This window comes from Arabidopsis lyrata (genome assembly GCF_000004255.2).
Source record: "Arabidopsis lyrata subsp. lyrata unplaced genomic scaffold ARALYscaffold_6, whole genome shotgun sequence".
Classification (NCBI taxonomy): Eukaryota; Viridiplantae; Streptophyta; class Magnoliopsida; order Brassicales; family Brassicaceae; genus Arabidopsis; species Arabidopsis lyrata.
In genome coordinates, this window is record NW_003302550.1 from 4,167,103 (window position 1) to 4,190,885 (window position 23,783).

General features: G+C 36.6%; 5 protein-coding genes across 9 annotated transcripts; 2 read left to right on the forward strand and 3 right to left on the reverse strand.

Moving 5' to 3' along the window:
* The first annotated feature begins 37 nt into the window (after positions 1 to 37).
* On the forward strand, positions 38 to 2,139 carry LOC9307492. 2 transcript variants are annotated; one of them, XM_002871376.2, is made up of 7 exons: positions 38 to 180; positions 524 to 593; positions 880 to 1,039; positions 1,120 to 1,201; positions 1,285 to 1,501; positions 1,596 to 1,660; positions 1,737 to 2,139. In XM_002871376.2, exons 1-7 carry the CDS (start codon positions 109 to 111, stop codon positions 1,989 to 1,991), a joined length of 921 nt encoding a protein of 306 aa, XP_002871422.1. In that variant the 5' UTR covers positions 38 to 108; the 3' UTR covers positions 1,992 to 2,139. The 2 variants fall into 2 exon arrangements, with proteins under 2 accessions (XP_002871422.1, XP_020876747.1); XM_021021088.1 differs by having other exon boundaries at positions 74 to 180; positions 514 to 593.
* Positions 2,057 to 9,722, reverse strand: LOC9307493 (kinesin-like protein KIN-14A). 3 transcript variants are annotated; one of them, XM_021021049.1, is made up of 23 exons: positions 9,365 to 9,722; positions 9,042 to 9,165; positions 8,651 to 8,737; positions 8,350 to 8,520; positions 8,128 to 8,234; positions 7,491 to 7,622; positions 7,203 to 7,381; positions 6,943 to 7,104; positions 6,691 to 6,782; positions 6,412 to 6,563; positions 6,031 to 6,204; positions 5,789 to 5,935; positions 5,469 to 5,657; positions 5,280 to 5,348; positions 5,058 to 5,113; positions 4,741 to 4,948; positions 4,351 to 4,542; positions 4,053 to 4,244; positions 3,600 to 3,950; positions 3,311 to 3,409; positions 3,068 to 3,208; positions 2,828 to 2,986; positions 2,057 to 2,698 (listed from the first exon to the last, which is right to left on the reverse strand). In XM_021021049.1, exons 1-23 carry the CDS (start codon positions 9,569 to 9,571, stop codon positions 2,270 to 2,272), a joined length of 3,819 nt encoding a protein of 1,272 aa, XP_020876708.1. In that variant the 5' UTR covers positions 9,572 to 9,722; the 3' UTR covers positions 2,057 to 2,269. The 3 variants fall into 3 exon arrangements, with proteins under 3 accessions (XP_020876708.1, XP_002873460.1, XP_020876707.1); XM_002873414.2 differs by having other exon boundaries at positions 4,741 to 4,951; positions 9,365 to 9,707; XM_021021048.1 differs by having other exon boundaries at positions 2,080 to 2,698; positions 4,741 to 4,957; positions 9,365 to 9,707.
* Positions 9,723 to 10,137: 415 nt separating this feature from the next.
* Positions 10,138 to 12,444, reverse strand: LOC9309529 (very-long-chain (3R)-3-hydroxyacyl-CoA dehydratase PASTICCINO 2). The gene is made up of 9 exons (XM_002873415.2): positions 12,261 to 12,444; positions 12,045 to 12,156; positions 11,928 to 11,946; positions 11,726 to 11,814; positions 11,573 to 11,626; positions 11,121 to 11,191; positions 10,949 to 11,030; positions 10,497 to 10,593; positions 10,138 to 10,405 (listed from the first exon to the last, which is right to left on the reverse strand). Exons 1-9 carry the CDS (start codon positions 12,329 to 12,331, stop codon positions 10,335 to 10,337), a joined length of 666 nt encoding a protein of 221 aa, XP_002873461.1. The 5' UTR covers positions 12,332 to 12,444; the 3' UTR covers positions 10,138 to 10,334.
* Positions 12,445 to 12,515: 71 nt separating this feature from the next.
* On the reverse strand, positions 12,516 to 17,049 carry LOC9309530 (mechanosensitive ion channel protein 2, chloroplastic). 2 transcript variants are annotated; one of them, XM_002873416.2, is made up of 14 exons: positions 16,917 to 17,049; positions 16,219 to 16,395; positions 16,076 to 16,132; positions 15,836 to 15,996; positions 15,376 to 15,499; positions 15,144 to 15,241; positions 14,908 to 15,021; positions 14,716 to 14,776; positions 14,381 to 14,530; positions 14,140 to 14,250; positions 13,864 to 14,031; positions 13,648 to 13,761; positions 13,480 to 13,536; positions 12,516 to 13,388 (listed from the first exon to the last, which is right to left on the reverse strand). In XM_002873416.2, the coding sequence occupies exons 2-14, from the start codon at positions 16,294 to 16,296 to the stop codon at positions 12,660 to 12,662; spliced, it is 2,022 nt and encodes a 673-aa protein (XP_002873462.1). In that variant the 5' UTR covers positions 16,297 to 16,395; positions 16,917 to 17,049; the 3' UTR covers positions 12,516 to 12,659. The 2 variants fall into 2 exon arrangements, with proteins under 2 accessions (XP_002873462.1, XP_020876724.1); XM_021021065.1 differs by having other exon boundaries at positions 15,144 to 15,238; positions 16,917 to 17,046.
* Positions 17,050 to 17,460: 411 nt separating this feature from the next.
* Positions 17,461 to 20,782, forward strand: LOC9309531 (protein NETWORKED 2C). The gene is made up of 2 exons (XM_021021108.1): positions 17,461 to 17,895; positions 17,963 to 20,782. The coding sequence occupies exons 1-2, from the start codon at positions 17,802 to 17,804 to the stop codon at positions 20,425 to 20,427; spliced, it is 2,559 nt and encodes an 852-aa protein (XP_020876767.1). The 5' UTR covers positions 17,461 to 17,801; the 3' UTR covers positions 20,428 to 20,782.
* The last annotated feature ends 3,001 nt before the right edge of the window (positions 20,783 to 23,783 follow it).

Consider the following 23,783-nt stretch of genomic DNA (forward strand, 5'->3'; position numbering starts at 1 on the left):
CGCGTATGTTGCGCGTTGTGCTTGTGGTAAAGAGAAAAACACTTATGGGTTGTTGTTTTCGATTAATCTGGTTCTTCAGTTCTTCTTCTTCTCGCCGCAGAAAGAAAAATGATCTGTTCCTCGCAGATCTCGCAGCCAATGAATGGCCTCAAAGACATCGTTGAGACACGAAATTTTAAGGTTTTAACCTCATCTGTCTCAGTTTACTGTCTTTTTCTATGTGTGTTCTCTGACTTCCTGGTCTTATGTCGAGCGAGTTTTCGATTCACTTCATCTTGTTAACTAATGGTCTTCTCTAATTGTATAATATGAGAGCCTTGTAATTTGGAAAAGCATACAACTTTCTGTAAATTGGATTCAACAACTTTAGTTTTCAAATGAGCAACCATTACATTTTTTCGAGAGTAACGTTTGGTAAAGAAGGATGTGTGTAGCTTAACCTATGAATGATCATCAAACATCTAGTGAATGTTTCTCAAGATTTTCTTTTATGCGTTTAAAAACTTGATGAAGAGTGTCACAGGCATGGCTCTTAGATCAGTATGGAGTTCTTCATGATGGCAAAAAACCGTACCCTGGTGCAATCTCAACATGTACGTTATCATTTCTAACCTTTGAGCATATCGCTTTTCGGGTTGTTGATTCCATTGGGGATTTGGGGTACAAAAACCAATTCTTTCACTGTTTAATATTTATGTATGACTTGCTTCAGTGTTGGCTACATTTGATATAGTCAGAGATGATTTGGCAATGAATATTTGTTCATATCATTTTACTTTGAGAATTTCCCATTTCTTGATAGTTTTCTTTCAGATTTCTTCGGTATCGTTGTAGTTCTGCATAATGATTGATCTAACTTTTGTTTTATTGGAGTTACAGTGAAAAATCTTGCAACAGCGGGTGCCAAAATTGTGATCATTAGTAATTCTTCTAGACGTGCTTCAACTACAATGGAAAAGTTGAAAGGCCTTGGCTTTGATCCTTCTTACTTCACCGGAGCTATAACTAGTGGTGAACTAACCCATCAATCTTTGCAAAGGTTAATACCAACAACTTCTTCTTCTCGATATAGATGCTATTTACTACATAGTAGAATTTACTGATAAATGTCTCTTATAGGAGAGATGATCCTTGGTTTGCTGCACTAGGAAGGAGTTGCATTCACATGACTTGGAATGACCGAGGAGCAATCTCTTTGGAGGTTATTTATCACCTTGTTTCTTGTTGCTGGTTGATTTATCGGTGAAGGTTAGTAGTAGGTATTTGATATAGTTTATGTTTCAGGGTCTAGATCTAAATGTTGTGGAGAATGTGGAAGAAGCTGACTTTGTTTTAGCGCACGGCACTGAAGCCCTAGGACTTCCTTCAGGCAGTGTATCTCCAAGGACCCTCGATGAGCTTGAGAAGATTTTGGAGAAATCTGCAGCTCGAGGACTTCCCATGATCGTTGCTAATCCAGATTACGTGACTGTTGAAGCAAATGTTTTTCATATCATGCCAGGTACAGTTTCTTTTACATCTTAAAGTGTCTAATTGTGTCTTTCACATATGATGCCATATAAAGACTCATATAAAATCAATCACGAATTTTTTAGGTACACTAGCTTCCAAGTATGAAGAACTGGGAGGAGAAGTGAAATGGATGGGAAAACCTCATAAGGTGTATAATCCGTTTGAACATTAAAATTTGCTACTTGTCTCTGCAACACCTGAATTTGACTCTGTGTATTTGGTAGATGATCTATGAGTCAGCTATAGCCATTGCGGGAGTCAATCCATGTGAGTCTATCGCAGTAGGAGATTCGCTACATCATGATATAAAGGGTGCAAATGTTTCAGGAATTGAGTCAATATTCATCACTGGAGGGATTCATGGTAATGAGCTTGGTCTCACTTCTTTTGATGAAACTGCAAGTCTGGACTCAGTGAAGGCCCTTAGTGCTAAACACAATGCATTCCCAACTTATGTTTTATCAGCCTTTAAGTGGTAGTTTTCATTGTACAAATCATATTTTTGTTTCTTGTACATGTTGCCTTCATTTAACACTGGAGAGAGTAATTTAAAATGCTCACTTGCTGTGAAAGTAACACTTATTGCTAAGTGAATGGGAATAAAATACAAAATGAAGTTACATATTACACAATGAATCTGGCTCAAAGGTATTATAACCAGCCAAAAATCTCACAAGAAATAATAAATACACATGGAATCTCCATTGTTGGATAGTTTCTCTGCAACATCTCTATGCCATTACACGACTTAGGTATCTTACTCCAGTTCACTAACAAGATCCCTAAGAGAGGGAACCTTCATGGCCAGAGTTTTGTAGAGTCTAGAGTAGCGAGCTCTTGTGCCATCAGCTGTTCTAGCTAAAGCCAGCAAACTTAGAGCTTCAGGTAATTGTGCAAACATTTGTTTCATTTCCTCTAAGCTCATGTTTACTAGAACAGAAGGTCTTGGGACAACTCTGACAATTTCACCTCCTTTGGGTTCTTGAACGCGTGCATCAGCCTTGATCACGAGCTCTGAGTTGGTGTTGCCTCCACATTTTATGATGAATGGGGCTGAAGAACCTGTGTTAAATTGCAAAACGTTCCACTGAGTTACATCAGTTTCACCTGAGGATATTGATTCTAATGAGGGTCTCCGGTCGTGTGATTGCTCCAGAAGATTATTGTCCTCTTGTTCAGGAATCGTCTGCGGTCAAGAGAAACAAGTTAGTGTGTTCGATATTTTAATCCGGATCTCATCATTAAATCAGGTAGAGTTCTTTGTGTCTATGGTAGGTTCATGGAGAAACTGATTATACATGGAAATCAAAGGTACCTCGACCAACTGGTGTGCTGTAGCAATTTCTCTTTGTGCACATGGATGATCGATATCAAGAAGAGAAGGCATTCGCTCAGTGAGTTCATCAAGGGACTCAAGTAATGCTTTCTTCTTGCTTTTACTCAAAACATGGACAGAGGCTTGTCTTGTAATTTCCTGCAAGATGCAAAATAAGTTATTGACCAAAAATTAACCAAAAACCAAGATCAAAGATGAAGCAACATGAGGTATAAATACCTTGACTTGCTTCAAAATGCCATCCAGAGAAATGAGAGATGCTAATCTTGAGTCTTCAGCTGCCGTTGAAGGGTTTGGAATAGGAGAACTGCCTTCTTCCAGGTTAAGCAAAGCTGCATCACTTTTCATTTGTTGTAAAATCTGATAAAGAAAGCAAACGAAAGTCAGAACACAAGAACGTTTCCAAGATAAAAATCGAAGCACCCAAAACGATATGGTTTATTTTCAGGCGCGGTGGTGTACCTTTCTTCTTTTGTGATCAACGGACTCAAGAGCTGATCGAAGCTTAGCCACCTGACCAGCATCTTCTGCCTCTTCTGCCGCCAAGGTGCCAGCAATATCCTGTACCACGGTTCCATATTAGGCATCATTCCAAACTAATTATTCAGACTAAAACCTTAGACCTCAACATAGGCCGTGTTAAGTCAGCCACAGCATCAGCTACTTAAAGAGATATTTTATTTCTGACCATTGGGAATGTCTATCTGCCAATTCCATTCAAAAAAATTTTTTGACCAATGACATCGCATACCTTCATGTGCTGCATTTGAGAAGTATAGACACGTTTTGCATACTCGGACAGAAGCTGCCCGAGAGCATCTGTGTGAGGTGGCACCGCGGCCCCTAGTCCAGCCATCCAACCATCCATAATTGCCGTAGAAAGAAGCTCTAGTTGGCCACCGGTTCCTCCCGACACATCATCTGCGGTCACGGAAAGAAACTCAAAATTTTCTGCAAGCCATAACCGAATCTGTCGCTGCAGTTCACCAGCTGGAGTATGAACAAATAATGCAGCCAAGGCTTTGTTCCCAATAGCAAAACTTTTGGCTTCATCTTGCATTTCCCGCAGCTTCACTCCAGTAACTTGCTGCCTCCCAGAATCCTAGATGATTACAATCAAGATCGTAAGTGTTTATTAATCTTTAACATATTAGGTAAACTCAAGCATCTTTCAGAATTAAGTGCTCTTCCAAGGTAAATCTACCTGTTCAAGTCCACGCATTCTTGATACCACAGATGCCAACTTGTTTCTCCTTTCTGGCTTTATATTTACTTTAAAGCCATGAATCTGCGTATCAAGATATCGAACTGGGGATCTACCTGGGCTGCTACCCCTGCTAGTGCTTTTACTTCTACCAGTATTAGGCTTCTCCAGAAAGCACTCAACAGGTGAGACCTAAATGAAGAGGATAGAGTTAATTTTTCCAGGAGAAATAACAGTCATACAAGCTTAGGCCAAAGCTAAAATAAAAATCAGCTACAACTCGGATGCCTATGCTCACCCTGATAGACTGAAGCTCTGGTGATCGTGCCAGTAAGGACCTTATGTATAATATCCTAACTCGGGAAACAAGCATGGTATCCATTACTCTTCTTGGTTCCATTTTCCGAATAAATGAAAAGACAGAATCTCTGATCTCAGCAAGGATTTCATGCTCTCTGGAAGCACCAGCCTTGATGACAGCTGCCAAAACCTGCAAGTCAACAATAGGAAAAATGCTTGCCAATATAAGTTGATATAAAAACATGTCCTTAACATGTCCTGCATTCGGAATCCATCATAACCTTCATTCTCCATATTATGATAGAAGGTACAATGGTGTAATGTCATATAACTACACCACTCAAAAGTCTAAAAAAAGATACTAAAAAACTAGTTATTAACCAAGTACCAGCATTAGTAGCTTGTTTGCACCGTCAGCAATGGCAGCAAGACCTTCATATTCTTCAGGGTCAAAGTCATTCAATGCAGCTGTCAAGTATTCTCCAGCTGGAGTGGTTTTTACCAAATCAGTGCCAGATTTTACTAACGTAATCGCTCCGTTATTCTTAGTTGCTGTAGATGGTAAAGCAACCGCTTCTTCCGAAAATCCTTCACCCCTACTAGTTCTCCCGGAGAAACAATATTAAATATCAGTTTATAATAAGGGTTAATTATAATGAAATGACAGAGACAGAACTCAGTAGTTCAAAATGATTACGGAATCACCTGTTAGCATTGGCAGGCTGAATGTTTGGCGAGGCTCTTGATGAAGGACTCAACACCTAAAATAAAAAATGGTTTAAGAATACTTAAGCAAGTAAATCTCCAGATGCATAGTGTTGAACATACAGTAGCAATTATATAGAACAGAGTTCAATTAATTTTTCTCTCAACAGCTGAGAGCAGTGCCTTGATATGATATTTAACTATTCAAGAGAGAATAATGACCTGGGTCGAAACAGCCATTGACCTTTCTGTTAATCTGTCAAACAACTTTTCGTTTTCTTCATGCAACCTCTGCGGAAAACATCATTCTCTTCAGATAAATGTACTACTGTACTAGTGCAAATAACCAAAGTTCAGCCAGAGGGCACGAACTCCAATCAGAATATGGTCAAGAGTAAGAGAGAGGAGAACCTCAATCAGTGCATCACGTTTTTTCAGTTCTTCCTCAAGTTTCTTGGTAACAGAAGAAGAATCAATTGTGCCCTCTACCGCTTTTGGCACTGAAGAAGATATGTCTTGAGATTGCAAGGCATCTCCTGTTCTTGTTGTGTCAGATCTAACGGCTTCACTTACTTGTGATTCCAAGTCTGTAATTTTAGCCTACATTATTTTGAAATGAAAAACATGAGAATTATATGACATGTGCAGAGAAGTCAACAATTTCAAAATCAATTGCCTTAACACAGACCTTAAACTTTAAAGCGTAGATACTAACACTCATGGGAACAAACCTGGAGATTTTGAATGGTGGAATCTTGTTGTTGCATTTGCAGCTTCTGTTCCTGATCCAGCTGTAAAAATTGAGCTATTTGATTCCTTAACCGAGAATTCTGCTCCTTCTCTAGTCTATGTTTGTCTACAAGCATAATATTCTCTGACTGCATGAAGTACAAAACGGAGAATGAGCAACAAGAAAAGAAGTTATAAAGAATTGAAGAAAAGCCAAACAAGAACCCAGGTAAAGCTGTATAACCTTTAAATCTGATTGCAATGTAAGTGAAACTTTCCACGCCCTCTGCACTTCACTGTAGAGCAATACACACTGGTCATTTGCATCTTTAAGTGCTTTTTTTAAGCCCACAACCTCTTGTTTCAGATTCTGAGTTTCTCTCTCTTTCTCCAACAGCTCCTTCCGAGCATCACTTGCCTGCAGGGCCAAAGGTTATCTATGCAGCAAATTTTGTAACAAAATATTTTCGAAAAGGAAAAGAAATTTCTGCATAATTTTATATTAGGTTTTGTTCTCTCGAAATTTGGGATAAACTAGAAAAGAGAGAGACAAAACCAACAGAACATCAAATGTCTGATTCTTATGTCTTAATTGTTTATCTCTTTCACTTCCACTTCCACTTACCACATCTCTCCATTTCTTGATTGTATCTCGATTGCCAAGGCTTGGTACAGTATTCCGAACTCTAGCAGCATAATTGAGACATGAGATTGTCTCAGACAAGTTTTGTACACTTGGACAGATGTTAACGATCATCAATGTTTTGGAGCTTCCTCCTACACGTTATAGAATATTGTGCCTCGCTTACAAAGAGCTTTAAGAAATGGTGGCAAAACAAAAACAAAAAATAATAATACTAACACAAAAAGGAAAGATGCATGTACTGAGAAAAAACAAATTTACCTAGGGAATCTGCAAGTACTCTTGTAAGAACTGAATTATCATAAGGAATTAAATCCTTTTCCGACGTCAACGAGGATAAAACATCTCCCAACCTATAGAGCCAGAAATATATGCATAAACAAAGTTAACAAGAACAACTTCATGCACATGGAAAAATTTGTCCGATCTTTACATGATAAAGACACCGAAGTTATATGTGCAGCTCACTGCTAAGGCAGTGAATAAATATAGAGATAGAAGAATCTAACATACGCTGAAATCGAATTCATGACATGCAGCAGATCGGTGACATGGTCTCCGCTGTCATTTTCCTCGGTTAAACCTTCACTTCCAGCCAAGTCAACCAGGGAGAGCTTGCTATATATATTTTCTCCAGTAATCGTGTTGCTATAGTATATGTGTATTGTGACAATCCTACCAAGGCAGAAAACATCCGTAAAGACGTGCTAAAGAACCTTGGTAATTATCTTCATATAACAAAAGGAGGTATTTAAGCACAATATGAAACATACAGATGTGTCACATTAAATTTTGATTTATCGTTGCCCCGGTTCTGAAATGCAGATTTTAAGACTCTTAAGAACTCCAATGGATTATCAACTTTTTCCTGTCCAAGTTCTATAACAGATTCGTGTAAATCCATGTTGATCTTGGGCAAGTTGCTCTGAGTTTCCGAAAGTAGATCCCTGATCTGACAATGAAAATTGCCGAATTAGACATGTCAGATTCCACTGCAGAACTATCTTGGTAAAGAAAATGAAAGCCAAAAGTATTAGTACTTTAGACTCGATTGGAAGCACCTGTTCATTATAGATCTCAAACACTGAAAGAGAGAAACTGAATCTAGATGTGGAAGTTGAATCGGAATTAGCTAGGTCGAAAAGTTCCTCAAAACAACGAGCATATAAACCACGGTCGTGATTCGAACCTTCCTGGCAAAACAACAGCCAAGAAAGTTGATTCAACAGAGAGCCACGGAGATAACAAATCAATGTAAAAATAGACAGTACTATGAACTATAAAACATGCCTGTGAACGTACACGATAATGTATACCTCATAAATCAACATAGACACAATATTCACCTCAGATCAAATCTCAGGCCAAGAACTAAAGAAAGAATGTTTACTAACAAAATCACTTTGATTTTCTTCCTACACATGTCATAACTCCAGAACGAAGATTATCCCGGGCTCAATTCTGAACCCGATACAAAAATAATAAGCATGAAAATAATCAAAAGAACGCATAAAAGAGCTATAGAATGAGCATACCCTTCAAAGGGCAAGTAACCGCGTATACATCATAAGCTATGTTAAAATCTCACATACAAGCAAAGCTAGACACTAAAAAGTAACAGCAAATCCATAGATATAGTTGCTCAACAACATGTGACATATTTGTAAACTTTCAGAGGAAAAGGAAAAGAATGGTAACCATGGTGTATGTCTTCCCTGCACAAGTTTGTCCATAGGCAAATATGGAGACGTTAGATCCATCCAGTGCAGATTGAACAAAAGGTTGGACATCACTGAACAGTGCAGCTGAGGAAAAATTACAGTATAAGTACAGAGGTTTGTTGCAGCTTTTGTAGATTGAAACCCGAAACAGCTCATGACATAAGGAGAGACTACATTTACAATGAACTATGGTACTCACCTTGTCCAACATGAGGTCCATAAACTCTATCAAATTCAAAGTCCTTCTTGGGATTGGACAGAGTATCATCACTAGTGTTTACACATATGGTGCAATCTCCAGGGAACTCTATAATAGAGGGACCTTCATCCTCAAACAATGGCCTTGCACGGCAAAAGACCTTTATATTCCCTGAAGAAAGAAAAACAATTCCACATTAACCAACAGGAAGCAGAAAACTATCATACATCAGTGAACCTATACCCAAAGAAAGATTATAAATATAGAAAGATCGATGACATTGGTTATGGAAGCTGGGTACCTTTGGCCGTTAACAAGTCATTGAACAGTCTTTTCTTCTCATTGATAAGTGGAGATATCCTAGCTTCAGTCTCAAGGGCAAATTGATCTGTGGTGGTTTATGTAGATAAATAAATACAACACACTAAGAAATTTCCACCACAAAACAGATGAAGCAATGAAACGCAACCACAAGAGCTAGATACAGTAGATGGATTTATGAAGTTTCAATCTTTGAAATAAATGGATTCATAAAGGTTCCAATATTGGGAAAAAGGCCAACCAATTCTAGTGTCGTCAACTTCTGCACTAGTCACAAATGCACCAAATGTAATGAATACTCAGTTTTTCTTGATGCTTGCACACAACTTACATAGACTTCAAATTTACGACTAGTGAAACACAGAACTTACCCAATTTACGACTTTTGTCAGCCAGAACACCCAAATAACGTGTAACCCTGTCAAGCTTAGCATTAGAATACTCCTGGAGATCAGTAGCTTCTTGTCTCAACTCCAAGTAATCTTCTTTTGCGAGCTGTTCAACCAAGTCACAATTTTTTTCTTGATAAGCAATGGCTTCAACACTAAACTTCCATCAAATCCCACAAATACACAACCTAGCCTATGAGACTCAGGTTACACTTAGAAAACTAAAAGCAGCCTTTTTTAAAATCAATTCAGCTCAAAACCCAAGCCAAGGACACTTTGAAGTGAAAAAGGAAGTGACATTTCACCTTAACTTTGTCCCTTAATCCGTTAACCTTAGATGCAAGAGCTTGCTTAGGCGGAAGCGAGGGAGTCGAAATCGAATTCCGGCGAAGCAGAGGACCAGTCGTACGGTGACCACCCTCCACAAACGATGCATTGGAAGAAGACTTCCTCGGTTCGAAACCACTCACCTCCCAGTTCCATCTATTGGTTTTACTCCTTTGATCGGCCATTTCATCCAAACAAAACTCAAATCAAAGTAGCCAAAAATTGAAGCAGCAGCTTCGAAATAGAAATGAAAGAATTCAAAAGTTTTTCAAGATTTTTATTTTTGGTTCATCTCTGCGGATTTTTTCCCTCGGTTTGGTATACAAAAAAATGAAAGGCGGAGAAAGTCCTTTTGATGGAATCCAAACGACGACGTTTCTATTAATTTCAATATTTATATTCAAGAAAATAGACAACGCCGATGCCTTTTCAGACACAAATATTTTGTGATCTGCGTTACTTCACCACGCCTTATCGTGTTCGATGATAAGTCTCACTACAACTACGTTGACTTTTATATGTTAAATAGTAGTACGTATTAAGAAAATGACAGTAATTTTGGAACATGATATCTCAATAACATTTATATTTACATCATGATTAATGACCCAATAATTTCACAATTTTGTTGATATTTTTTTTCAATTTCATAAACAAATTTAGGGATTTTAGTTAATCACATATTTCTATTTCTATCTTTTGGAAGTTTTAGCTAAGCTAACTTTTTCATTATTATGTGTCGAATGCACAGTGAGAAGGAACCATTAATTTTCTTATTAATTTAGAAACCACATTACACTTAATAAGAGTATCCTGCATAAGTTCAAGTAATCGCTCAAAACAAACAAACCCTTAAAAGCTAAACAAAGACGAGTAGTAGTACATGAAAGAACAATACAAGAGGAGAAAGCAGTTGATGAGCTTTTTGGTCTCTTTCTAAAGCTTTTTTTATTCCCTCTTGGATTTGGAGAGAGCTCTCTTTCGCTGACCAAGCATGTACCTGTACATGTGTGGACTACCTGCAACAGCCAAACACAAAATTAGTCTCGCAGATCAGAATTGAACAGATTCATGAGATATGTTCTTAAGAAAGGTCAACTGAGTTTGTGCCTGGGACATAGATTGCAAGGACAAGTATCGTTGCATAGAAGAAGTCGAATGAGAAGTTCAATGTGTTAGGCATCCTAACGCTGTACATCTCTGATGTCTGCAGACACACAGAAAAAAAAAAACAAAGGGACCATTCAGGAATCAACCATGTCTAGTCTCCCCTGATTCCAGTGGAACAGACACTTTGAAATCTTAAAGATGGCATCAAACTTAAGTCTATCTATGGAGGATTTTACAGTGAAGTCTTGAAAAGTCAACAAACAGTTCCTGTCTACTAGAGTCTTGAGGGAAATGGCTTTAACAGTTCATGTCTACTCTAAGAGCGCTAAATTATAAATACACAAATGGGTGTAACGACCCGTAATTAGTAATTACCATGCTTCCAAATGATATTGTAAAGAAAAGTTTTTTTTTTGTCTTTTTTAAGAATTGACATGAGCATGTTGTGTTACCTTGATGTGTGGTAAGGCAAGGTAGATAAGACCAACTTCACTGGTGATACCGGTAGGGTATAGCAACAAAAAGCTGCTGTATCTGAACAAATTAACGAGAGAGAAAAATGAGATGAGACTTACAGATTAATCTATTTTTCAATGTGTATAATATTGCACATGAATGGCATACCTGAGCCACAAGTGCCATGAAGGTGCAAAGCCTAGAGCTTCCTTGAAGCCAAAGAAGGAGTAGCGAATAATCTGCAAGATTAAATAAATTTCAAAGCTCTCAGAGCGAGTTTATTCATCAAAGATATGAACTGAAGCACATGATCCTAAAAGGAATCAACTAGGATAAGACTTCAACCAAAATGGAGTAAAAGGTAAGTTATGATCTTTAAAGCCTAATTTTAATTTCAAGGAGTCATGCTTAAGTCAATTCTTGACAGCCAGAAATAACAAGAGCGGATCTCTTGGTCTGTACATCAACAAACCATGTGACAGTAATGATGTTTTAGACATATCAGATTCAAGCATTGTTTTAGACATATCAGATTCAAGACATAAAATGAAACTGGGAAATCTCTCTTACTATATTCAATGGTTACAACAAAATGAGAACGAAGAATATAATATAATCACCTCTGTGATGGACCAGCTTATGACCAGGGACGTAACAAGAAAATGAGATCGGACCTGAAATTAAATGGAACAAAATGCAACAATGAAATGATGAAACTTGCAACAATCAAAGAGAAATAATGAAGTCGTAATACTGGTAACTCTGTAAGTAACCTCAGGAAAACTGTATAGGATGCCCCAAGTGAGAAATAACCTTGAACCTATCTGTGGCAGAGTTGCAGAAACAGGAGATCTGACCAAACCTATCCGAGTTTAGCAACACAGCAGAACACAACTCAGACAATGATCTTTAAAGAGATTAATCAAAATGATGTAGTGCAAGTTCGAAATTAGTGTAATGGATCAGATCACTCACCTACTAATCCATGAAGAATCTGCTCCACACCCGGAAAATTCCAAAATCTAGATTTGAATCAGGAGAAAAAGAAAAAAACAAGAAGAAAAAAAACGCGAATTATCTTGGGAGACGGACCTCGAGAACGGCGGCAGTCTGAGCAAGCTGGAGAGGCTTCTCAATGGCGTCATACACATTTTCATATCCCGTTTCCTTCAACGTCGTTATCGCTAAGTACAAAACCTGAGCCCTAAAACCCCCAAATGTCACCAAAATTCAAATATCAAATCCGAGAGAAAACAAAAACTCGACTACACAGAAGAAGAAAGAAAGAGAGAGTCGAGCTCGACTTGCCATCCAGCAAAGACGATCCAATTGTAGAGAGTGAGGTATACGCGCCGGACGACGGAGAGAAAGCCCGCCATGGAAAGTGACTAAGCGAGAAAGATTATTCGAAGAAGAAGAAGAAAGAGGAAAGATTTTATGGCGGAGAGATCGGAGGAGGAGCATTTATGAATTACATTACATCATGAGTAAAAGAGACAGGTAAGCTACTTCTCAACCGTCTTCTTCTGATATTTATGATTTTAACCCATACTTTCACCCAACTATCGAGAAACCAACCCCTATATTAAATATATCACATTATCAACCCCCAATTTCCAGAATTCTGGGAGGGTAAATTCAATTAATTTCAATCGTATGTTACATCACAGAGTGTTAAAAAAAATAGCAAACTCATTGAATTTCATCTCACTGCTCGTTCGAAGCACCTGAGTTTGGTTGAGATTGGCTATCTTTCTGCTCCTTATCAGCCACCAATGGTCCATTTCCACCGGATCTGCGAGCACCGGTGAGTTCTTTAGCATCTGTTTCCATAGAAGAAGAATGTATCTCTTCTTCGATTGGAAGTGTTCTTTTTGAGCCCTCCAGCGCAACACCCAGTACTATATTCTCTTCCAAAGCTGATCTAGATGTTGATGATGACGAAGTATCTGTTTCATCCGACTTTGGTGACTTTATTGTGCTACCACTTCTCTTGGCCTTTGGTTTCTCAGTTCCTGATGTTTCTGTATCCTTTGGGGTGGGCGGTTTAGAGACCACTTTGATTACTGGCTTTGCTACCGTTTCTTCAGGTACTTTGTTGGTATCAGAAACAGAGGATTCTCCAACTTTTACATTCGCCTTTAGATCAGGTGAAGACGTTTCTTTTGACTTTGGACTCGAACCCTTGTTTTCTTGCTCTGAGGTTGGTTTTGATGCACGGTTTTGAGATTTTGATTTGTCTTCTCCATTGATTTTGTAAGCAGGTTCAATTAGCATCAAAGGCCGCCGAGAAGTAACACCTCCATACATCGATTCCCCAAATGGTGCGTTTTCCATGTCAGCGTCTGTGTACATCTTACGGATTGTACGGATTGGTGTAGCTAGACGAGCTCGGTGGTGGCTTATGACTCTAAGAAGGTCCAACAATATAGCTTCCTATTTCGCCAATACAAGACAACGAAAGCAAATAAGTCAATAGTTCTTGTGAACCTTAGTTAGACAATAAGATAAAAGACTGAAAATTCACCTTTACACCCAAGTATTCTTCGTGATGAGACGTCTTCACAAAGCAAGAGATCAGTATCTGTAAAAACGAGAAACTAGATGTAAGAACGAGACTTTCCAAAGGTTCCTGAAAAATCTGATCATCACTTCAGGATGGGTGCAAAAGAAGACATAGGTATTGAAGTCTAACCGAAAGGGCTTGATTTTCTGGAATGACATTCTCCAAGAATACCCTTCTATGTAACCTCTGCTGCTCAACCATAGGATTCTTGGCCAACACTTTCCGCATGTCAGCTACAATATTCTGTTTGGGAAAGTTCAGAACAAGGATCAGCTAAAAGAACTCCATGATTGGCACTTAACCTGTATAACGAGTAAACGATCATATCGGAATTAGAAAACGCACATTTATTTTGTTGACATCCAAGTGACTGATTGCTAGGTGAGTTTTGATACGCCAATGAGTTTTCTGAGTAAGGTTTCTCACGACATTGACTGTGAACTTATGGTTTGGGATGTGGATTGCCTCGCGGTCTTCACCTCTTATGATTGTTGGTGACCACCAACCAACATGCTGTAAATGCATTGCAACAAGGATTTCAGAAAGATAGCTACCTAATTTTAAGGAAACGTGCACGGAAGCAAGGAAAAATTCACATCATCTAAGCTCAGAGATCCTAACCTCCACAGTACCAGACACTTCATAACCTTCTATCTTTGTTTGAATCCACTCATTCAAAACAAATGGCCGGGTTGCATGAATCATAACACTTGAAAGAAAGTTTGTCAAAATCTGGGACCAAAAAAAAAAAAAAACTCAGTTTCTATGAAATATATTTTGCATAAACAGGGAAAAGAATCGTCTAAAGCGAACAGTGGATATTCCGAAGAACCCAGTAATAAAAATGAGAGTTAGGTTTCACCTCTCGGCCAGCAAGAGTAATCAAAACTGTCCCAAGACCTCCAGCAGTGAGCCATTTTTGTGTAGAGAAACCCAGCAACTCCATGAAAAGTGATACAGCAGCAACCCATACAGCAGAATACACTGCTTTCCCAGCAAATTGAAATCCCATCTGTATCATTCCAGGGTCAAATTAGCAAAACAAATTGAGAAAACAATTATATTTTTGATAGAGATTTCTGATCTTGCTTGCAGTAACACAAATCTCAGACATGCAAAATAGACCAAACATCCTAAGAATAATAACTCTACAAAAAATATTACTAAAGCATTTTTTATGAGTGTCACTTTACATACATTTCTTGTATCACTCGGATTACTCGTTTCTGAGAAGAGTTTTTGTGTTTGTTGGATAAGACTGCATGGGAACATCAAAGAATCAGAAGTCATGAGATGACCACATAACAATTTCACGTGATAGAAGCCACTAAAATACAGAACCATAAGATGAAGACATGGTATTGTATTTAAAGAAGAGAATACGCTTACCTGGATATGCAGTAAGCAAATGCAAGTACCGTTGACAATGATCTCACAAAATTCAAAAGTCGATCCTTCACAATTTTGCTAGCTTCTGTAGGAAGGACAACAGGATCTAATGCCCTATATAAGGAATAGTCACCATCTATCAATTATCTCAACCAAGCAATTCAGATGAGGATACCACCAAAATATCTCAACAATTCAACCTCAGAAAGTCCCGATGAACTACTTGATAGATATACCTGCAGATGAATAGAGCTCCTATCCATAGTAGCAGAGGTTGAACATATGAAGTCATAACATGGTACGTACCACTCTTCTTCCAACCGTTATCATTCTTCTACAATGTTTCAAAGGTAAAGATTCAGAATATCATACAGAAAAGACACCACATTAATTTGAACAGAGACAACACAGAAATGAAAGCACTAAACAAAAAAAAAGTGCATATAAACTTGAAATGGCTGCACCTACATTGAGTAGTATGTTTCTTCCTTGGCGAACAAAAGGCACTAGACCCCACAAGGAGAAAACAAGAAGAGCAACAGCTGGAACCAACTTATATACAAAAGGGAATTGTTGTATCAACCCGTGTGACCTGCAAACAACGGTATGCAAATATTTACAGAGTGCAATAAAAAAGAAGAAGATAAATTACGAGACACATAAATGCACCCCTTCATCTATCCCCATCAAAAAGATTACAACTTTTCTAAGGGGAACCATGGCAATGACAAGGTATGCACACATCAATGTTTAGCTAACATCCGCAATATTATTGAGTAGAGTAAATTCATTTGCTGTGAGTTAGATGCCCTGAGATTACTATGCAATCATTCATATCCACGAAGATCAACTAAATAGAAATTATGATAGTTTCCAATTTTCCAAGGTGATCATTCTGCATGTGATGATAGGAAACAAGAAGTCTTACTTTGTTAGCACCACGGTGACAGCTTTAACAGCAGGTTCAATTGCCTTGCCTCCTGCAGAAAAGGAATGACACCTAAAAGCGGTGGTCCTGCATGGGACTGAATAAATTTGCCTACGAAGGTAATCCGAGAGTAATATATTGCTGAAACCATGCTGTCCCAACTGTATGCAGAAAATTAATGTTACTAAATATCAGCAAATCAATTTGAATGACTAGAGTAAAAAAAATCTGAAATATTACCGGAACACCTAATGAGAGAGGACCATTTGATATATGCAGCCTCCTTCTCATGGAACTCTAAGAACAAGCAAATTTTTTGAAAGATGAAGGGAAGAAATGAATAAAAAGAAAAGGTTTCCAGGGCTAAAATGGAAGAAACATACATTTTCTGGATTATAGCACCTTTGGTTTCTGCAAAAACCCAGACTATGGGACAACTGCAGTGTACCATAAAGGGCCATAGTTTGAGCAGAGTCAATGTGTTAGCCAACGGTGTTAATGGCACCGATCATAAGCCTCACAGCCTAACGGAAAGAGCCTAACGAATGCCAACACAAACCCTGTACCATAGAAATGAAGCATAGCAGTTATGTGTATGATTCAGATACAGCAAACAGCAGGCCAATGAAAGTCTAGCTTCGGTGGGTGGAAAACAAAAAGTAGTAAAATTTGCATTTCTGAAACTTCCAAATCTCTCTTTCAGAAACTGTGAGAATAGTTGAAGCAATTATAACCTACGCAGTATGATCCTTAAGATTCTTAACAATCAACGAAATCTGAAACTGAACTGAGAACGAATTAGAGCTTACGAAAACACAAGACAATTCAATTTCGTCAGCGTGCCATATTCATTACCAGAAAGTAACCTAAAATCTACAACTTGGATGAAAAATTCTGGATCACAATCCCAACTTAACTCAACTTTACACAGCTAATTTTAATCCCTTTCTCATCTCCAATATCAAAACTTCCAGACCTAAAATTCCTCATGAAAACCAGACGAAAATCGAGTTTAAAATCGGAGTTCACAGTAGAAAGCCTCGCAATAAATATGAACGTAGCGAGGGAAGAAAAAACTTACCCCGTGAATCAAAAATCGAGGGAACAAACAAAATTCTAGGGTTTGAAGCTTCTTCAGGGAGCTTCTTCGAAGACAGGACCAAAGGGATTCGCAATTCGCAGACAAAAGAAACGACGCCGTTTCGTAATGAGAAACGTTTGGAAAGTGGTGAACAAAATGCCACGTGTTTGGACACGTCAGACTTGTGCGGCGAATAGATTCGTATATAAATGATGCTTCGGCATATTTATTTACCAAATCATCATCAATCATATACGTATGCTATTATTCTTTCCTTTTTTGTCATTTTTACTGACCGATATTTATCATGATGATTATGTAACATTTATGTTAGGGACATCAGTCAGTAAACAATGCATTTACATGTAGTTTTTATAATTTTCAGAATATCCATAATCCATGGAACACATTTAGAAGGAAAAACAAAGAATAATATAATGTACATGTCCGTGGTGATTTCAGGACCAACTATGATCTGTCTCATAATCAAATAATCTAAAAATAGAAAAGGAAGAAACATTAAAAAAAAAAAAAAAGGCGAGAAAGCAAATATATGTGGTTAGCTTTTGGAGACTTGTTTGTTTTTGTTACCGTTTAGTACGAGAGTATCATCAATCAACAAACTTGTGTTTTGGACTATTCAGATCCAATGTTGCATATGTTTTAAATAGCAACTTATCATTATTACTATGTATCACCTTTCAGGCACCGAATCTTCCTCTCCGCCATTCTCTATCAACAAGATTTACAACAACAACAAAAAAACACATCTCCTTTGGTTGTCCTGAATAAAACTCCAGAAAAAAAACATTAAGCTAGAGATGAGATTTTGTTCAATGTATTGAATTACAAAAACAAAAAGAAGAAAAGGATTAGAGAACAAGGATGCTACGAAGAGCTGCGAGCAATGCGTACTCATGGTGGTGGGCAAGCCACGTTCGAACCAAACAATCCAAATGGCTCGAAGAAAACCTTCAAGGTTACATTCTATATATCATTATTCACTTCTTCTACGTTACAGAATTTTTGATAATATGTTTCTGTAGATATCGAGGATAAGGTGCAATATGCACTTAAGCTTTTGGAAGATGAAGGTGATTCATTTGCTAAGCGTGCAGAAATGTATTACAAGAGAAGACCTGAATTGATAAGTTTTGTGGAAGAATCTTTCAAGGCTTATCGTGCTTTAGCAGAGCGGTATGATCATATCTCTAAAGAGCTTCAAAACGCTAACACCACAATTGCATCTGTTTTTCCTGACCAAGTCCCTGAGTTTGCTATGAACGAAGACGACGACGATGATGCTCATGTCGCACCTAAAAACCATAAAACTAACACATCAAACCAGAATGTTCCAAAGGTTCCTGACTTGCCAATAAAAAACTCTGAGGCTGCCAAGAAGATTTTCATGTCAAGGAAAGCTATTCAAGAACAGAATGCCTCGTCCGTTGTAATCAAGTCCGGGCTAAGTAAAACCGAGGCCGTGGAAGAGATTGATAAGTTGCAGAAAGAGATTCTTGTTTTGCAGACTGAGAAAGAGTTTGTGAAGACTTCTTATGAGAATGGACTTGCAAAGTATTGGGAGATTGAGAAATGTATCATGGAGAAACAAGGGAAAGTTTGTAGTTTGCAAGACGAGTTTGACGAAGGTGCTATTGTCATAGAAGATAAAGAAGCTCAGATTCTGATGTCTACCACAGCTCTCAAATCATGCCAAGAGAAACTAGAAGAGCTGAGAGATAAACAGAAAAGTAATGTGAAAGAAGTAGATGTTACAAGAAAACAGATCAGTGAATCAACAGAGGAATTTAGTAATATCTCTGATGCATTACTTGGTGATGGAAAAAGAAACCAGGAAATATACAGCGAGAAGGAGAAGCTAAAATCATTAGGAGAAAAGGTATATAAAGAGTTTGATGACTCTGAGGCTAAGTCATGTCTTACCATAACAGATGTGGCTGATAAGATCGATGAGCTTGTGAATGATGTGATCAATTTGGAGAGCTTGTTTACATCTCAAGCAGCTTTAATACACAGGTTAAGAGAAGAAATCGATGATCTCAAAGCACAGATAAGAGCTCTACAAAAAGAAAACAATTCATCTCAAACTGATGATAATATGAACATGAGAAAGAAGTTGAAAGAGATGGAGGAAAAGGTGAATGGTGTTAAAGATATAGACCAAGAAGTTGAAGAAAAGAGTGACAACATTGACAAACATCTTACGAGAGCACATATGAAACTAAGTTTCTTATCCAAGAGATTAAAAAGCTTGAAGCAAGAAGGAGAAGAAGAAGAAGAATTAAAAGCTACTAATGTGCCAATTCAAGATATAGGATCTTTGACTGATACAAAGTTTCCAGAGGAAAACATTGATGATTCAGTTGCGTCTGAAAATGCTTTAGGCATTAAATCAGCATCTGAAATAGTTATTGCTGAAAAAGATCTTACAAATGAAGTTAACCAAGAAGAGACTATTGAAACTAAAACAAAGGAAGCTTCATTATATGATTTAGAGAAACGTATCTCATCACCAAAATCAGACATCATAACAACACAAGAGTCATCAGATGATGCATTCTTGCAGAAGTTCCTCGCACATGGGATCGAAGGCAGAGAGAAACATTTGTTAAACGAGTACACTAGAGTACTTCGGAACTATAAAGAAGTAAAGAAGATGCTACATGAAACAGAAACAAAACTCAAGAGTGTAAACACCTTGAAAGATGAACAGGTCAGAGCCAAGGATCAACGACGGGACCAGTTGTTCATGCTAATTTGCAGAGAAGATAACGCCATAAATGCAATGACTGGTCAAAAGCAGAGATTGTCACCAAATAAAGAGCAATTCGGGGCACGCGTTGATGCATTACTAAGCGAGAACTTGAACTTATTGGTGAGGTTTAGCAACTCTTTTGGCCAGATACAACAATTTGACACAGGGATCAAAGACTTACATGTTGAGATATTGAATATCATAAAACAAAAGAATCAAGATGGAGGAAAGAACACTCTAAGATCAAATGTTCGTCCCATATACAAACACCTCAGCGAGATCCACAACGAAATGACTGTTTGGTTAGAGAAGAGTTTGCTTTTAAAAGAAGAAATCAACATCAGAGCTTCGACTTTGAGTGACATACAAAATGAGATAACAGAAGCTCTCAAAACAGATTCTGAAGACTCTGAAATGAAACTTACAATCTACCAAGGAGCTAAATTTGAAGGCGAGGTTTCGAACATGAAGAAGGAGAACAATAGGATAGCAGAAGAGTTGCAAACAGGTTTAGAACAAGTTACAAAACTGATGAAGGATGCTGATACGACACTAGAGAAATTGAGTGAGGAGTTTTCACTTTCCGAATCAAACGTACAGTCTTCGCAAGATCGCAAAACTCGTATTCCTTTGAGGTCATTTATCTTCGATATAAAACCGAAGAAACAAAGACTATCTCTTTTCTCTTGTATTCAACCTTCATTGTCTAAAATGAAGAAGCCTGCTGGTTTATAGAAAACTTTTACATCTTTCCATGTACTACTACTACATATCAATTTAATGTGTTAATGGATTTAAATCTTTTTTTTTTTGGCATGGGATCGTCTAAATATGTATATATCTCAAGCTCATTGCTTCCTTGCATATTAAAACTCGATATTTTCTTTCTTGTGTTACGTACAAACTTAAACATCAATATAGGCTCAATCTAGGAATAAGCATGTTTTTGCTCTTTTGCTCCAAACTCCAAAGAGAAGGCAAAATATGGGCTTTTTTAGTTGGGCCGGGATTTTGATATTCTTGCTGGATCATTGAACATCTCACTAAAAGGCCTATTTTCATGTTTGGTGTACGATGATTGCAAAACCTGTGAGAATCCATCCAATTGATATGTACTGGATTTGTTATAAAAAAAAATTCGAAATACGATAATATTTTTAATTTCCTAAATAAGATGGCAATTGTTTATTTGTTTACAAACAGTGACTTCAAAACAAAGTAATGTATCAAACGTCAAGACAAATTTTACTTTGTATTTGATATTTTAATTTTTTTACTTTTCAGTTTCTTTTGATTGGTCCTGAAATGTCAAAAAACGTTTCTAAATATAAAAACTTAAGCGTAATGTTGGTTAAGCTTGTGAATTACTTTATTTTCTTACTTTTATTAGGTGTAATAAACATAAATAATTACTATCTACAGCTAGCAGAATCGCGTTAGTCTAAGCTGTTCACGGCTGTTTTGTTTGACTAAGGGACAATATTCACACATCCTCTTCGTGATCTTTTGCTGTAAAAGAAAGAAATTAAACAAATAAAATTATCAGGTTTTGTCACTATTAACTAATCTAATCATATTCTTTTAACGTCTATCTAGTCTATTACTTTTTTTTTAATTAGTGATTGTACCCAAATTTACTCGTTATTCTATGGTACACATAATAAGAATTTTTAAGAAGTGTGCAAAGTGCATACATCATTACCCCAAGTTGGTAAACTTACCCTTCAAACACGGAGTTACTGTCAGAAAAAAATACATGTTTATGCTTTTCTATTTGTCGATTATGTGTGTCTATAGCCTATTATATATGATTAATATGTAATTAATGTTGATTTTATTTAGCACATATCATCACTATATTTCGCAATTTATTCCCATCTTTCGAAACTTGTTATTACAAGAAATTCTAAGTTCTTAGAACCAATTACACCATTTACATAATACAGCTTAAACCTGATATGAGATTATTATGTCAAATAACTTTAGCATCAGATTGTAATCTCAAATTTTAAAACACATAAAAAGGATTGAAACCTTAACTATATAAAAATCAATCAAAATCACTTAAAATGAATATATAAGCCAAGAAAATGTTTTTTTTTTGTTCAAAACCAAAAAGCCTCTTTGTGTTTTGGAAGGATGAACCTTTAGAACTAACTATATGTTTTAGATTTGGTTTTCAAAACGTTTTAATGAAAACAAAATATTTGATTATTTTCATATCTTGAAGTTAGTCTATATTTTGATTTAAGTCTCTTACTTATTATATGAAATTAGTCTACATTGTGATTTTTTTTTTGTCGTATAGTTTTATTGTTCATTTCTCTGGATTAGTGGTGGTGTATACAAAATTTTTAAATTGATCAATGAAATATCTAACCGATTGCTTAAATAAAATCTTCATAATTTTTGTACGAAAAGTTGTCCAAATCAAAACAAGCAAAGCAGTATATTGTTTCGCTGCTAATTTGGGTCTTTGCCCCTACTAGTTTGCCTAATACAACCAAAACATCCTAAAGTTTTTTAAAAAAAAAAAGACAAAGGTTAAAGTGCAAATATTTTAAGAAGTAATATATTTTGGGGGGAACAAAAAGAATTAAAGAGAAGGTTTAGTTAAGGAGATTAAGACAAAAGATGAGAGATTAAGATAATAAGGAGGACAGGGTCGCACGTGCAACACCGAAATCTTCGACCAGAGAAACGTTATGAATCAAAAGATGCTGCGCACGTGCCTCCTCGGTCAAAGGTCAAAAGCAACTGATACACTTACCACTAAGTTATTGGACCTCCCAAAAATATAAACAACATTAAATTAGATGAATCATAAATATTGCATTATTCAAAGGAATTGCTGGGTATCCAAGATAAGGATGATGATTAGGAGTGTCTTGTATGTTGGTAAAAGACTCTTTAAGGGCTAATTATAACTAAAAGATCTTTAAGGTTTGTTCATATTATTCACACCTCTATACTTCTTTATGTTTAAGCTGAACTCGATATATAATTTGTTATTTAAGGTTTTACCAATGTTTTTTCTATCATTTTATTTCTACTAATTTGGATATATTTATTTATTACATTATTTAAATGGCGGTTTTATACATACTTGGTTTCACCTATAAAAACAAGTTTCACCTATAATAAAAAAACTCACCCAGAACTCTGTACGTATTTAGTGGTTTTCATTTAAATGTCGGATGTTGAACAAATTTATCTTATAGTGAAAAAGCAATTAATAGAAAACATAACGTGTATTTTTGTTATCGTCGCTTAGATAAATTAAAGTGATGATTCATTTTCTTTTAACGAAACAGAAAATGATGATTTAGTCTTATATATAGAGTTTTAGATGATTCATTTTCTTTAACGAAACAGAAAATGATGATTTCTTTAACTCTTATCATCGAAATTTTATGATGAATGATCTAACAGTAACATAACACTAGAGTTTTAATATAAATCATCAATCCACTACAACACGCATTTGTCAATGATTGAATAAAAAATGTTTTAACCAAATTATTATTATTATATGATCATAATGATCAAAGACCGTCTGCAACTGTCGCCTAACATTTTAACAAGATATCTTGGAGTTTATTTTTAGAAACTTGAGTACCATAAAGTAAGAATCCATTATGATAATATCACTTATACCAAACAAAGAGAATATATTTGGTCAATTTCAACAAAAACTGATTATACTATTGGAGGAGAGAAAACTATGATATGATCAATATAAAGTCATATACTGTGTAGATGTTAAAAAAAAAAAAAAAAAAGTCATACTGTATTTTGATGAATATCTACTTACGTGTGATAAGAATATCATAAGAATCATATGATATTTGTGTGATTCAAAAGAGGAAAGAGGAAGCTAATGTGGAAGCATGTGCTTATCCTCTCAAGTTGCTAGATTCAGCCACGTGTTGACGTGGCACTTTGTACATATATTAGTATCGCAGAAAATTACTATATACATGAGTTCGGTGTTGCATGTAAATGTGTGTATGTGTATCAGTGTATGTGTTATATAAGTTCGATCGCTTGTATCGTCAGATGATACATTCGATACGAATGGGGCAGGTGTG